This window comes from Typha latifolia, chromosome 9 (assembly GCF_019914945.1).
Source record: "Typha latifolia isolate L0001 chromosome 9, TyphaL0001v2, whole genome shotgun sequence".
NCBI lineage: Eukaryota > Viridiplantae > Streptophyta > Magnoliopsida > Poales > Typhaceae > Typha > Typha latifolia.
In genome coordinates, this window is record NC_133094.1 from 2489096 (window position 1) to 2504489 (window position 15394).

General features: G+C 36.4%; 1 protein-coding gene across 1 annotated transcript; it reads right to left on the reverse strand.

Moving 5' to 3' along the window:
* Positions 1 to 147: 147 nt before the first annotated feature.
* LOC140794997 (isoleucine--tRNA ligase, cytoplasmic) lies at positions 148 to 15334 on the reverse strand. The gene is made up of 27 exons (XM_073147353.1): positions 14704 to 15334; positions 14404 to 14469; positions 14181 to 14324; positions 13224 to 13363; positions 12563 to 12725; positions 11513 to 11626; positions 10183 to 10280; positions 9843 to 9921; positions 8901 to 9059; positions 8617 to 8706; positions 8185 to 8318; positions 6244 to 6403; positions 5952 to 6035; positions 5597 to 5809; positions 5382 to 5507; positions 4639 to 4776; positions 4417 to 4520; positions 3825 to 3888; positions 2864 to 2952; positions 2652 to 2793; positions 1951 to 2014; positions 1802 to 1869; positions 1581 to 1703; positions 1428 to 1493; positions 997 to 1105; positions 620 to 711; positions 148 to 496 (listed from the first exon to the last, which is right to left on the reverse strand). Exons 1-27 carry the CDS (start codon positions 15235 to 15237, stop codon positions 395 to 397), a joined length of 3465 nt encoding a protein of 1154 aa, XP_073003454.1. The 5' UTR covers positions 15238 to 15334; the 3' UTR covers positions 148 to 394.
* Positions 15335 to 15394: the final 60 nt, after the last annotated feature.

Below are 15394 nucleotides of genomic sequence, written 5' to 3' on the forward strand. Positions count from 1 at the left end.
TTAAAGTGGAGAGTGAAACTGACGGCGATAGCAATCAACAAGAGGTTCATCCACAAGAATACATTGAGTGAATTTATATCAAGGTTTAGTTTTACTGATTGTGTGGTGCCCCATGTTTCCTATACAACGAACCAAGAAGAATTTCACTTTGACTTGACAAAATACACTTGTATTAGCATGATTAATAAATCGGTGGCACAAATTGGACTGGGAGTAGACCCTCAAACTGTCAAGAAAATCAAATGCCGATTACAGCTACGGCTTCGAGCAAAAATCAACTATTCCATGTAAATTACTAGATTCACCTAGTCTTACGAATAAAAATTGATCAAAAGAATAATAACAGAAGACCTCATTGATGGTGCTCAAATAACACGCTTAACCTTCAGTATATTCAATGCGCTGTGGCCAGGTAATGATCCCCAACACTCAGAAAGACATGTCTTCCTAATTCCAGATCTACCAAGGGGTAATCCTCAAAGCAGTCTATCTTAATCTGCAACAACCAAACAAGTCAGAACACTACGAGATGATAAATTTCAGACTCAGGAGAATAAGCTACCGCCAAACCAAAATCAGGTCACCGGATTACTCAATCATGTAATAATACAATGCTCACCTTGCCATTTCCAACTTGAAACTCCAACTTCAAATTGGAAAGATCTCTTGAAGATAGATATGTCTGTAATGCCTCAGCATGCTTTTTATTTCCTGACATCGCAAGCATATATGCATCAGGATAGGAAGAGAAAACTAAAAACAGTTTTGTATCATGTAAGATTCAAATTGCAAATGAGAGGTCCAATAATCGGTAATAATACAGATTACAAATAGCAGAAACTAAAGAGAGAAGTGATATAAAGGTCACTTCCGCAGCATTGGATTCCCAATACCTTCTGCTGATACATTCTTTAACTTGATTTAATCTTTCACCCAAAAAGCATTAAATACTTAGACACTGTCTCTGTTTATCCTACTAATTTCTGCATTAATCACCTGAACATAGAGGAATAACAGCATCGCTAACTACTACAGTAGGCTTGGCTATAGAGATGAGAAATGCCATGCCACACACCCCATGGAATTCCTCCTGACAGAATACAACCTGCAAAATAATGGTAAAATAACAAGTTGGTAAAAATGTTGCCTTCAAATCACTTACTGCTGAAGGAAGAAAAGTACCAAATACACAGTAGAGCTGACAAATGATAATCATCTTGTATAGATTGGTCTTAGTTTAACAATCATACCGAATGATGTAAGATCTACAATAAATCCCATCTAGTTCAGTGAAAGGCTTATTAAATAGTCAGAACTTGATTCAGACAATTGATAGCATATAAAAGATAGGCAGAAATTATTGATAAATGGAATGTGGCTAATCGAAGAGGGTATTTTGATCACAAAACAACAGTGATTCCACTCACAGCATCTGGTGGGGCCAATGTTTGTTGTAGTAGCGGAGAACCTAGTGCACCCCTAATGTACTGATCCTGCCAACAAAACACCAGAAGCAAATAAATCTTGTAAAATGGTGAAAGCATGAATAGATTAGGAAAACTGGCATTGTTAGTCCATACCTGTGAATGCAAAATGCTTTCTAAAACATTTTTGTCGCTATCTAGAGATTTGTAGTAAACCTCCACAAGATCTGTGGGTTCCAGCCCAGCTTTTTTGCGCAGCTTCTGGACTCTGTTGACAACCTGAAATTTGATAATTACAGATTAAAACGAATTGAAGAATATAATATACAATTATACATTATTCTAAAAGTCCAGCAGAAAGAAATTTCACAACTTACTTCACGGGCAACTCCTGCTTCGAATAACGATTCATCAGGACGCAGATCCAGTATCACCAAAACATCACCTGGGAAAAGTTAACATAGAATTAGAAACTAGAGTTTGCGATAATATGGTGAATTAAATCAAAAGAAGTATGACACTATACCATCTCCAGCAGCATCAATTTCTTTATCTTTCACATTGGCAGGACGCTTGAACTCTCTTACAACCTGATAGCATAAGTGCAACACTTCTAGTACCAAGGATTTCAATGACAATATATAATGGTGACAAGTAATCAACAGTGTCAATTCAAGTATCAGCATCACAAAATTGATAATAACATAAATACAAGACAAAAATATAAAATATCATCAAAGTTAATAGTATTTGTGTCATACAGAAAGAACTTGTTCAATAACCACTAACATAATTTTTGCCAAAGAATCTCTAAGAATGTCAAAAGTTTGTCTTCTTCAGGTGACAAAGGAGACAATATATGTGTTATCCTGAGCAAGATTTCCAAGCTGGAATCATATTGGAGGCTAAGAGGATCTAAATAGAGAATCAAATTTTCACAATGTGTCTGTCTTTCCTGTTGATAGAGAAAATCAGCTATGAGGCTTGCCAGTCAGTTACAACCAAATTGACATCTGACACTTCAAAATAAGATTTGGATAATTACGAAAAATCTGTAGGCTCACAGTTTGGCATTTATAAGAACAAGAACCTGAAGTATCTATATTCGCTGCAGTGATTAACTCACAACTTAGGTAGCTTTTGGATGAAACATGCCCCTGCATATATAGTATAGAAAAAGGACTACGGAGAGGAAATGCACTGTAAGGAGATATATTGATTTAACACCTTAATATCTGTCAGCTTCAAGCAATGCCCAGAAATGGAAACTTCTCCAGATTTTTCAAATGCTAAGATGTCATCCTGAGACATACTCTTGACCTTCTTTGCAACAATGCCCATGTCCTTTCCCAATCTTTTTCCTAATACACTAGAAAATTACAGTAGAAGTTGTAAGATACCATAAGTAGTAGGAAACAGTGCAAGAGTCTGTATCATACCTGAAATCAGGCTCAGCACGTAATGAAGCATACTTCAACGGATCATTGCACGGAAGCACCGACTTTATATTGATCTCCTCCATTACATACTGCAAACGTGTAAATACAGTTATGCAAAAAGAATAAATGGGATCAGCTCCAGAAAAGAGCCTGGAAAGTAACAAAGTTCTTAAGAAAAAGAAAAGGTACATAATGATTTAACAAATTAGGTAGGAAATAAGAAGTTATTCACCTCTATATTGGATAATACAAGCAAACTAATATGACTTTAGCTCTAGAAAACCTCCAAAAAATTTATAAAGCTCTCAGAAGACAAAATATATATGAGATGCTTGTTGAACCGTAATTTACCGGTTAGGACAGGCACCAAAATGAGCAGATCATAAAACAGAGGGGTGGGTTTTGGGGACAGGATATTGTCTAAAGAAATATGGAGCCGAAATATTATTTTCATCAATGTTTTCCGTAATTTACATTGTTTAAATTTTCTGTTTTATGACATGACTTCAATACTTCCATGTAATTGACCTATTTTATTATAAACTAGTAATAATCAAATAGAAACATTATTCAACACATAATATAATTAAACATATTTACTAAAACTAATAAACATTCCATATCATGATTAAATACTCTATAATATGATAGAAATAAGGAAAAGTTAAAAAAACATTTAACTCCACATGACACATCATGTTTATCACATGAATAAAAAGTCTCATAGCATATTTTATATTATACCACTTTAATGGATCCGTTCCAACCGGCACGACCATCATTGGTTAAATCATAAGATTTAAAATCCTTTCTACACAGATAAAGCATTTAGTACTGTTCCACAAATAGAAGACCAATTTCATACTGGAGAGTCTGATATGTGAGCAGTCTTAGAAAGTCAAAATTTAAGCAGATGTGAGAAGGACACAATTGTCCAGGAATGCATTATGTATTGACAAACCTCTCCCAGTTTCCCTGTGATATCTTCAAGGAAGCCATTGTCAGGATGAACAACCACCATCTCCCTGCAAATGCAGGAAAAGAAAGTGATTTAGCAGACACAAAATGCTAGTTATCTAATAAGTTGCTTATTTACACCAAAAAGAAAAACTATGGAAAAAGTCATCCACAAGAAACTGCTGGATGGAAGAAGAGAGTCTTCCCTTCCTTTGTTAGTAATCTAGATTTTCTCAAAAAAGAATTTCCACTTGGAAAGCAGTTCTCCCTACATTTCGATCTATCTGAAAGAAGAAATGACGAATGTACTCCACAATACTTACTAAGAGAATCAGTTATTCATCTATATGAAAGTAGATCTCAAGTAATTACTAGTAGATAGTTGGGCAAATGGCAACTATTCCTTTCAGCTAAAACTTGACTCTTCTCCAAGGACTCGAGGAAGATTAAAAAAATTATCCGTTTGAATGAATCCAGCTATTGGAGACCTTGGGGAACTAATCTTCCAGGGAATAAAGGTCTTTCCTAGTTCCTACAAGGTTTCTACCTGAAAAACAAAAAACAAAGAAAGAGAGAAGAAAAAGGTTTTCCCATACTTAAGTGGAGTTTTGAGAGGCTTATTATGCCGCTCACGGATGTTGCGGGCGAGATCAATGACTGTCATCATCCTAGAAACACTTTGTTCAATGCGCTCCTCCCTCTGCAAAATTCATCGAGATAATTGCTCAAACAATAAAGAGCTATAAAGCAGAATCATACTCATTGTAGAAGTGCAGTATGTGTAGTGGGAAAATTAAGTAGCATAAAAAGAAATCTACCTTCCCTCCCGTTGAAGGGAAACTACAATAGTGAACACTTTCCAAGGATCCAACAGAAACCTTCCGCAAGTTTTGATAAAGGACCTCGGTGAAGAATGGTGTAAATGGAGCCATTGTGATACAAGTTGTTAAAAGCACCTGTGTGCAGTAAACTAACAGGCTAAAATAACAGGAGAGATGTAATCAGGAATTCAAGAAAATAATTGAAAAATGATTTGTGCATGGAAATTGTGCTCATGGTACATTAGACAAAGGGGCATAAGGATATTGAGGTTCATCTTATTCTCAGCATTGTATATGAAACCGATAAAAATCAGTAAGTGATAACTGGACTTGGTATGATCATGCACAACCAATTTGTGAGGACTGTTCAACTTGAATGCTGAACAAAGTATATAGAAAACTATGCTGATGCACAACCGTCAAAATACAGTAAGTGATAAATGGATTTGTTATGCTACTGCACGACAGATCTGTGAGGACCCTTAAAACACCAGTGCTACTAGAAAAACATGCCTGTATTCTTGATAAACCAATCTTACAGAAAATTTGCTAAATTACAAATAATTCAAGAGTGAGAAACATCCAGATTGTCACAAAGAAAACCATGAGGAACATCACATCAAGAGCAGTAGTAGTATTCTGGAAAATCATACTACAAGGCAGTAGCAAATAAAACCAGAAAATTGAGCAGAAAATTATTTGTTCAACAAGCAGAACACTCCAGAAAAGAATCTACTTACATGATAAAGAGTTGAAAGCGACATCCTGCAGTCATCTTCTCCAGTTCGCCCTTTTAGTCTTCTACGGTTAAAGCGCACATATATATTTGTAAGATTGTCAATATATTTAAGCAGATAGGGCACCACCTATAAACATGTCAGACAAACTATTAGTATATCAAAAAGTTAAATTATGTCTTAACAGTCCAAGATCAAAGGAAGTCTCAGCATAAAACCGTGTATAATCGATATGCGTCCATCTCTTGGCGAACAAAACTAACAAGACTTTCAGTAGCAGAGTTGATCCATTGATCAAGCACATTGGAAGACTTCTGAAGTATTGCATGATCTATTGGAGAAAATGGTGCAAAACCCTCGACTTCAAGTCTTTTAGCATTTTGTACAAGGAATCTATATGCATTATACCAAGGAAGAAAGACATCTTTCACCTATAAAAATAGAAGAATAATAAAAGAGAGAATAAGATAATTTTTCGTGACAATATGAAAGTCTCTCTCTATATAACACAAAAGCGAGAGACTACATCAGTGTTACAAGTAGTAAAGTAGCAGAGTATAAAATCCCACTTACAACTCCATATACACCAGCCTTTTTGAACCGCAAGGATTCTGCACGTACAACGGGTGAATTGATGAGGTATAATCTCAATGCATCCTGAAGGAAACAAATATAAAGCAATGAATCACCATATAAGTTCCCTGCTTTGGTGTTTTTGTATAACAACGATCAAAAAAGGGGAAAAAAATATCATCATGTTTCCAAAAAAATCAACAATTTGGAAGGTGAAACAGTGAGAAACTAGGATACAGCCATAAATAAGGTCCACCATGTTCTAAGTTATTCAGATATATTGACTGCATACCGCACCATAATCACCAATGACTTCCATAGGTGAAGGGTAATTCTTCAACCTTTTACTCATTTTCTTCCCATCCTCAGCCAATACTAAACCATTGCAAATGAGATTCCTAAATGCAGGTTTCCCGAATAATGCAGTTGACAGAACCATGAGAGTATAGAACCTGAAAGAATAGGCACAAACCAAAAGATAAAGTGAAAACCAAGCCTACCACAGGATCAGAAAATATTCAGTGGAAACCTTCAGTGAAGTCTGTCAGCAGGAACTTCTCAAGTCCAGCTATACAGGAACATGTGAATTATTTGACATTGGAGGATGCCATATTATAGATAAGCATGGCAGTCATACTTTACCGACCCCCAAGGAACAACTAATACAAGATGCCAAATTATTCCAGCAAGTAGCAATACTTTATTACAATCTTGTCTATACCAACAGAATGCCCTCCAGCCTACGGAAACTTGTCTTTCTATTAACCAACAAGACACATGCCTTGTTGGAATGGAAAAAAAAAAAGGTTTTCAATCCGCTAGAGCAATAGAATTAAAGGATTACCTAATATACATGTTCAGGAATTGAGCTACTATTCAAATTAGCATTACTAGAGTTTCTGTCTTAAGAAACTAAAGGTTATTTAATCCAAGGATGGCCGTGCACGTGGCAAATACCGTGTGCCTGGCCATCGCCGTCCCATGCAAGAGAGGGAAAGAAAAGGAGAATGAGAAAGGGAGAGGGAGCTTCCACCACCGCCATCCACTACTTTAAGTTAGGTCCACTTTGCAGATCTTTTATTCTCAACCCATTCCGACCCTAAAACTTTTAAACCCCTCCCATCTCAGGTTATCTTCAACCTTGGTTAGGGCACCCATGAGAGAGAGAGAGAGAGAGAGAGAGGAGGTTGGCAATAGCAACGAGGAGAGAGGAAGGCGACGGCTTCTCAACTATGCTCTCCCATTTACTCGCCTCCTCCGGCCACTGCACAGTGACAGATCAATGCTAAAAGGTAACCACGTGCTGGTCTTGGCAAGTGCCGACTAAGCAGGGCATGCCAACCGGCACGAATTTCAATCAACTAGCGCAACTAGGTTATCTATTTTCTAACACCTAACATGTGTCCGATGCCATAGGCAAAATAATGTTATTATTCCGGTGCTCTAGTGATGCAGTTCTTATTTGCACAATTGCACTTATTATGAAATCTAGCATGTATAATATTTACAATAGTCCTGAATTTTTCACATAGAAAAGGATACCATTATTGTACAAAAGATTATTTCTACCGCATGATATAAAAATATATTAAAATTTATCAATATTTCTCACAATTAATCAGGAAGTTCTAGTGCTCTATTGTCCTCACCACAACATCTATAGAGATTTTACGAAGGATAATAGGAGGATAATTTAGGTTGATCCTAATTGATGATGCACATTCAATGCATAAATAAAATTAAACAAAAATATATATACTGAAGCATTACCATAGGACATGATACATCATAACTACCATTGTTTTACTTCTATCAGGTTTAACAGTGAGAGAATAAAATACGTTAGTCAAATAAAAGAAACGAAATCTGCAGAAAGGCCCTACATAGCATGCCTTACTGAAGCTTCATGATGCTAATGGCCAAATAAACTGCAAAGATAGGTAGGAATGATACATAGCAAATTTGTGTGTGACAAATTGCAGAAACTCTAGTATTCTATTTGTTTTAAAAGTTGAAGTTCAAAACTTTGCTTACTACTTTTTAAAGATCAACTTAATTAGTGTACAAGAAAGAATCTCAAGTCTGGAGCACATAACAAGATCAAAAACTATTAAAATAAAACATTATGTAAAGCACTAGAGTGACAAAGCAAAATTGCAGAACAAAAATAATTCACAAGACTGCACTAGATACAGGATTTATTTATAAAAATTACAAAGGAAAAGAAACAAACCATCCACGAGTTTGGTCAAGGCCCTCTGCTACAAAATGACCAGGAAAATTCTTCTGAAAAAGTTCGACATTCTCAAATGGGTAATGTAAATATGCATATGGCATGGATCCACTTTCAAACCAACAGTCAAATACCTGAAAGAATATTATGTCGGAATTAACTACTGAGAGACATAAAGACTTACAGACTACAGAAATGAAACAATTTTCTTGTAATCAGGTTAATTAAGATTTAGAGACTCGTTAAATACTACTTATATGCAGCAGATTTTATCATTCATATTATAGTAGAAGTTTATATTAACTCCATATATGAACCTTTTCATGTTGATAAGTGGTACATGTTCAAAATGTGAATCATAGGACAAAATTTGAATCATAGGTACAAAAATAAAATTGTGCTTAATAAATTCTGAGTTTAAAGCCAACTCACATCCTCAACACGCCGAAGCACGCCATACTCTGGTCCACGGTTTGAGGGAATTGTGATGTGATCAATATTGTGACGATGCAAATCAGTCACCTGATTTAAAGAATTTCAAGAATTGGGTAAACCAGGCAACAGTGTAAATAGGATGAAGCATGAGATGAGTAAAACAATACATTATAATGGAAATATATTAAATGATGCCACAAAAATTAATCGAGAACGAAGACATGCAGAAATAAGGCATGAAAGAGAGCACTTATTTTGTTCATCATTTGGACAATACTAACCTTAACACCAGATAACTTTTCAAGTTTCTCAATGGATTCAATAACAACTATTTCCTCACCATCCTCACTTATCCAAAGCGGGAGAGGAGTACCCCAAAATCTACTTCGGCTGACAGCCCAGTCTCTAGCATTTTCCAGCCAATTATGAAATCGTTTTTCCTGCAATAATATTATAAGAGTCAAGGAACAAAACAGATATATATATATATATATATAGGTCTGTGTGTGTGTGTGTGTATTGTTCCATGCCATCATTTCGCTAATGGAAGTCAACTACATGCATGAATCTTTTCAGCATTGCATCTCTGTTATATGCAACTTTAAATTTTGCATGTCATAGAAAATAAAATTTCAATGTACAAGAGGACGAGTTAGTTGGAAAAAGAATTTAGACCAAATTTATAAAACATGTATGTAACTTTCACTTCCACTTTGAGAACCAATATGCTGAAAATTAAACAAAAGATCACATCTATACAACAAACAACAGGCTGAAAGGAAAGCTTATTTTATCAAACTAATTAATACGGCTTCTATTATAGCACAAACCATGGCAAAACTACGCCACAGGTCCACAACAAGCCCAATGAGGACTGGAACCTGCAGTGCCCTGCAGAAAGTCAAATAGGATGTGTGATACATGTCTTGCATGTTCATTCATTCTAAATAGACTCTGAGCATTTCTGTACCTCTATTCTATTCATACTGATTACACTTAATTTTCCAGGCCTTCATTTTCAAATAATTTCTCAAAAAATTAGAAACTCGTGTCTGGTGAAGCAACTAAAATATGCAAAATTTTAAGCTTTTGAGGGTAGATGAGGCAAGTACAAACTCTTGTATATCACCGAAAAAAATTTAAATGGTATGAACTTGGACCATATAGATGTAACTAAAACTCAGAAATACAGTATGTAACTAGATTTGAGGCAAAACACAAACCTTTACATAATCAGGAACCCAGTATGTCTGCTTGTTACATTCTAGCAACTGATCTTTTATCTTTTCAACAGCAACAAACCTACAAGGTAAGTTGACAAAGAGCTAATTATCAAATGAATTTTAATAATAGAAGTCGTAGAAATAAAAGAATGTATATTTGTCCGGAAATGCTAACAATTGATCACAGGGACAATAAAGAAAACAATCATACAGATGATAGAACCATCAATAGGAAGCTAGTTATTTCCTGTAAGCAATAACTGACTTCAAGCTATTACAAGTTTACAACAAAATTATACATGAACTTAAAGGTTAAAAATTTTAGTACGAAGCCACTCACCAACTAGGAACAGCTCTATATAGAAGAGGAGTTTCAGACCTCCAGCAAAAAGGATAAGAATGTGTGATGCTTCCAGCACTAACCAGTCTTCCTTTCGCCTGCTTAGATTTCTTTTCTTCATTTAGAATATGAAAGACACCAGATATACACATACACAGACAAACAAATAATTCTAATAAAACCATACATATAAAATAATAATAAACACATCATACTATCTCGTCAACCACAACTTTATGTTACAATTTGGTGTACTGATCCTTCCCAGTTTCCACGAGTGCTTTTAGCCTTTGCCTCCTCAAGATACCTTCTACTTAATAAAACCAAGCCTAGCAGGGTTTGCCCAAGTTTATGACTGACAGAAGAAGAAGGGTTCTAGGGAGCTCAGATCAACTTGCACACTTTACTTTAAAATATCTTTTTGCTCGAAGATCGCACTAGGCAACTAACTATGGAAACACCATCCAAAATTCTGCAAAAAGTTGTTCTGAATTTTCTACAGCAATAATTCATAATAGAGGCAAATTAATCACAGGCCCAAGTTTTAATCTTCAAAAGTATGACCAATAAAAGTGGAAGTGGGTTAAGCGGCCTCCTTTCTGAGACTGACTTCCAATTGCTATGATGAGCTTAGTACCATAATTACCCTAGAGAAAGATAAGAAAACCCTCTGGTTTATGCCTCTTGGCAAGGCACAGGACACAGATGAGTTCCATAATCGTTATCCATCTGTAACCCATTTACAGAGAGTGTCCTTACTCCTTTGAACTATACTAAATTCTGTATTATCCATTTCGTTAAAAAAAGAAAACAAGCTAAGTCTGTACAACGTCATTCTAAAACTCAAATTGTGTTGATAACAAGCAACAACTTATAGACAAATTAATCTGGTTCTTCAGCAGAATATCTCTTGTAATTTGCAGATGCCTAGAGTCATTCAACTTCTCTTCAATACTTTTTGCATGTACAAGATTAAGTTCTTTTGGCACAAATAATACGAGGAAGAAAAACTTTTTTAATCAATTATTCAAACTCATGGGACACATACTCTTACGATAACATCATAACAGTGATTAAGAATTCTAATGCCAAAGAACATGTGATGCACTAAATAAGTTCTGACCTAATTCTCTTAACGAAATTTGGTAGAAGCTATTCCAGCTGATGTGGTCTACATCCAAAAGGTTAAAGGTTCAAAATTAAACAGGCATACATCCCATAACATTGAAAATTGTATTACTAAACATTCATTTTTCAAACCAAAATGTGAAAACAAAGTGGTATGCATTATAATAGTCAAAAAGGAATGATTGCCAACTGCAATACTTGCCCGAATAGCATTAATAATATCCTTATCAGCATCCTTAACAAAGCGACCGTGGAAGTCAACAATCTTCTCCGTAAAGCAACCTTCAGCATCAACTGCCACAATGAGGTCATTGTCCTACATCAAATGATTGGAAATTAGTTCAATACCGAAGTTCTCTCATTTTCTGCAATTGATGAATGATAATAAGTAAACCGAGTAAAAGTATATCAATGGCCGACAAGTAATCAACATACTTAAAGCCTCTCTTGTATGATTTAGCTTTGGCTAGGAACTTGGCACTAGGTGGTACCAAGTTGACAAGTAATCAGCATACTTTATAAATTAATCATGATTCCATCAGACTTCTTACACATTGGTTGTGCTCCAGCCAACAAAAGTTATTACAACAAGGCTTAGATGTTGACAGTGATCAAAATCTTTCCTGATAATATTAAAAATTTAAAATCACAGTACCAAGATCAAGCCCTAGGCAAGCAGATTAAAAAAGAACTATCTGCAGGAACAGGATCAGCTTGAAAAAGAAAAGTACGCACATACACAACAAAGATGCACCTTAATCCAAAGTATTATTTTAGTCAAAATCACAGAGAATGGGTCATTGATGATGATGATCCACGTCTTCCATTAAAAATTAAAATAGTAACAAAAAATTATCAATATTTTATAGGAACAGGATCAAATGAAAAAAGAAAAGATTGGACAGAAATGTATAAAATGAAGGTGCACCTTTAATCTGCAGTGCAACCCTTTTATTTAAAATTGATAGAATGCATGAAAATAATTTGCATAATAGTGCAACCCCTTCCATCAACCTCAATGAGGAAGACTTATTACGTAAGAGATAAACAGATAAGAGAAGACTTATTAGATAATCATGTAAGTTATAGCCTTCCAGTAAAAACTAATATATATATAGACCGGAGGCTACAAAGAATGGATATTTCAATAATCCGACATCAGATGAATTTTGTTTCACTAACATAAGATCTCAATAATCTAAACTTCATATCAAGTAGCTGTTCTTACTCTAAAATTCTTGGAGATTCTAACCTTACGAATTATTCCCGAAGCAACACAAACACGATAGTCATCTTCACCAAAAGCTGGAGCACAATGAACAATGCCTGTTCCACTATCATCAGAGACATAGTTGTCCGAGATCACTCTAAATGCAGTTGTTGACTCCAAGAAATAGTCAAATAATGGTATATATCTGGATCAAAAAGTAAATTTATCAGAATATATAACTACATAAGATTATTATAACACTAACTCTGAACTGTAAGTTATAGTATAATCTAGATATCTTATGCATAAGCGCCTAATCATCAGTACTAATTGTAAAAGCAAATTTGAGTTGCATGAAAATAACTGAAAGAGTAGCATAATAGAGTAGCATAAACATTCACATTATGTTGTTAATAGATATAAAATTATATTTGTTAATGATGCCATCTGAGAAAACTATAGCATTCAGAAATATGAATTCGCAATGCTTGTGGTAGGCTGCATCTGAAAGGACTGGATGTTGTCTAATGTAAAACTTTCACTTTAAATGGATGTCTCCATTCTACCTTTCTCGAATTTATTGGTCTAAGTATGGCCTTATCTTCATATGGTATAACATAAAATATGGAACACGACAAGCAAACCAACAATAATAGCTACCTAGCATTTCACAATCAAACAACAATAGAAAGAAAACACTCACTTCAAGCCCACCAGTGAAGCACCTGGCATCTTTTCCAGCAATTCGTATGATTTACCATCTGGCCCAGTGCCAGCTCTTGGCAACTGAGAAAACCTAGATTCCGCAACAATATATGTTGCTCCAGACACCTTGTCACGAACCTGATGATTTGTAGTACTATTAGTTCTCGATAAAGGAAGAGAAAAAAAGGAAAATGATAGCAAAAACACAAAAGAGAATCTAATCGATGCATCTTGAAGTTATAAAATGACTCCATTTATCTTGTATTATACAATCTTAGGGCTTCTTTTCGTTTCTCCTCAAATCAGATTATCAATTCCCCATCTCCTGTTTCCCACCTTCTTCACCTTTCCCAACAACTACATTTCGTCTGTCGCTCTGTCCAATAAAAGGAACAGAGATGACAGTTTTCTAAATTTCCAATCTAAAAGATCCAACTAATATAATGCCATAATTCAAGTTGACATTTTCAAGTTTATACTACTTAGGAGTTAGAGAAGTATGCTACACTAATTTATGGCCGACATATGGCAAGCAGGACCCAATGAGTTCAAGAATAATTAATATCACAAATCTTGATCCATCTTCTGCAAAATAAAAGGATGATGACCCAATCAGGGAGGATGAGCATAAAGAGACATATGCGTGCACTCTCACACAAGCCTATATGGGAATGATTGAATTGCGTGAAGCTTATCAGTTCTAAGAGGCCCATTACGGCATTTCCTACAAAGCCATAAAGGATGTCAATGAGATAATTCCATATGAATTATGAGGAGAATTGGATTTTGAGTATAGCTTAGCAAATCAAACAAATTTTAGTCCAGACTTTCTCCCTTTCAAGTACGGTAATGTCTAAGCAATAGATAAGTTGTCTTAATTTTCTATATCTCAACTAAATAGATCTCTGTTGTGCTGGTGGCCAAGTAAATAAATTAGCAGACAGACATAATCAACCTTAACGTAGACAAGATTGGCATTGACACAGAGTGCAAGGTTACTGGGAAGCGTCCAGGGTGTCGTCGTCCATGCCACAAGAGCTGCATTGTCGCGATCTCCATCAACCGGAAATGACATCATAATTGCAGGATCTGAGACATCCTATAAGACCAGAGATGGAATTATTTTATTAATGAAAAGAATCTATGATGGGAAAATAGTTGATGCCGCACAAAAGAACCTTATAGTTCTGTCCAGCTTCAAAGTTTGAAAGTGGCGTTTTCAAGCCCGTGCTGTAAGGCATGACCTGCATGAAAACCATGATAATGTTGGCAAGAATCACAATTTCTTTCCTTTTCTTGTCCTACATCTGACGCATATAAGCTGAGTAGGACAATAGAATTACAATGTTACGAGAGGGAAAAAAAAAAGGCAGATACCACTTGTTATTATAGGTAGATATAAACAGGCTAAAAAATTATAAATATATGCAGATAAAAGTTCTTTGTTGCATTGCATTCGAATGAATTGTATCGTTTACTTTGAAGCTGCGGTAGACGAGGCCCTTCTCGAATAGCTGGGCGAAGACCCACCACACTGACTCCATGAATTTGAGGTCCATGGTCTTGTAATCATCCTTGAAGTCAATCCACCGCCCGGTTCGGGTAATGACGCGCTCCCACTCGGCGACGTAGGTGGTGACGATGGCGCGGCAGAGTCCGTTGTAGGCGCCGATGCCCATATCGATGACCTGCTGCCGGCTGCGGATGCCGTGGGTGGTGTCGATCTCGTACTCGACGGGGAGACCATGGCAGTCCCAGCCGAAGCGGCGCGTGACGTGGCGGCCACACATGGACTGGAAGCGGGTGACGATGTCCTTAATCGTGCCGGCAAGTATGTGGCCGTAATGGGGGAGGCCGGTGGCGAAGGGGGGGCCGTCGTAGAAGATGTACTCAGGATTGCCCTCCGTGCGGCGGAGCTGAGTCTTGAAGGCATCGATGGATTCCCACAGCTCGAGGATCTTCTCCTCTTCCTTGGGGAAGGAGAACTCTTTGCCCTCGCAGACGTCCTCCATGGCGGCGGCGGAGCGAGAGGGGTTTGGGTTTTGGGGGAGGAAGACGAAAGCAGCGTCGAAAACCTTCGATGGGAATGGGATGTGTTATAGAACGTGCGTTCGGCACGTGAGATGAGCGTGCGTGTTCGTATTTGCAAATGTGGACCATAACACTTGT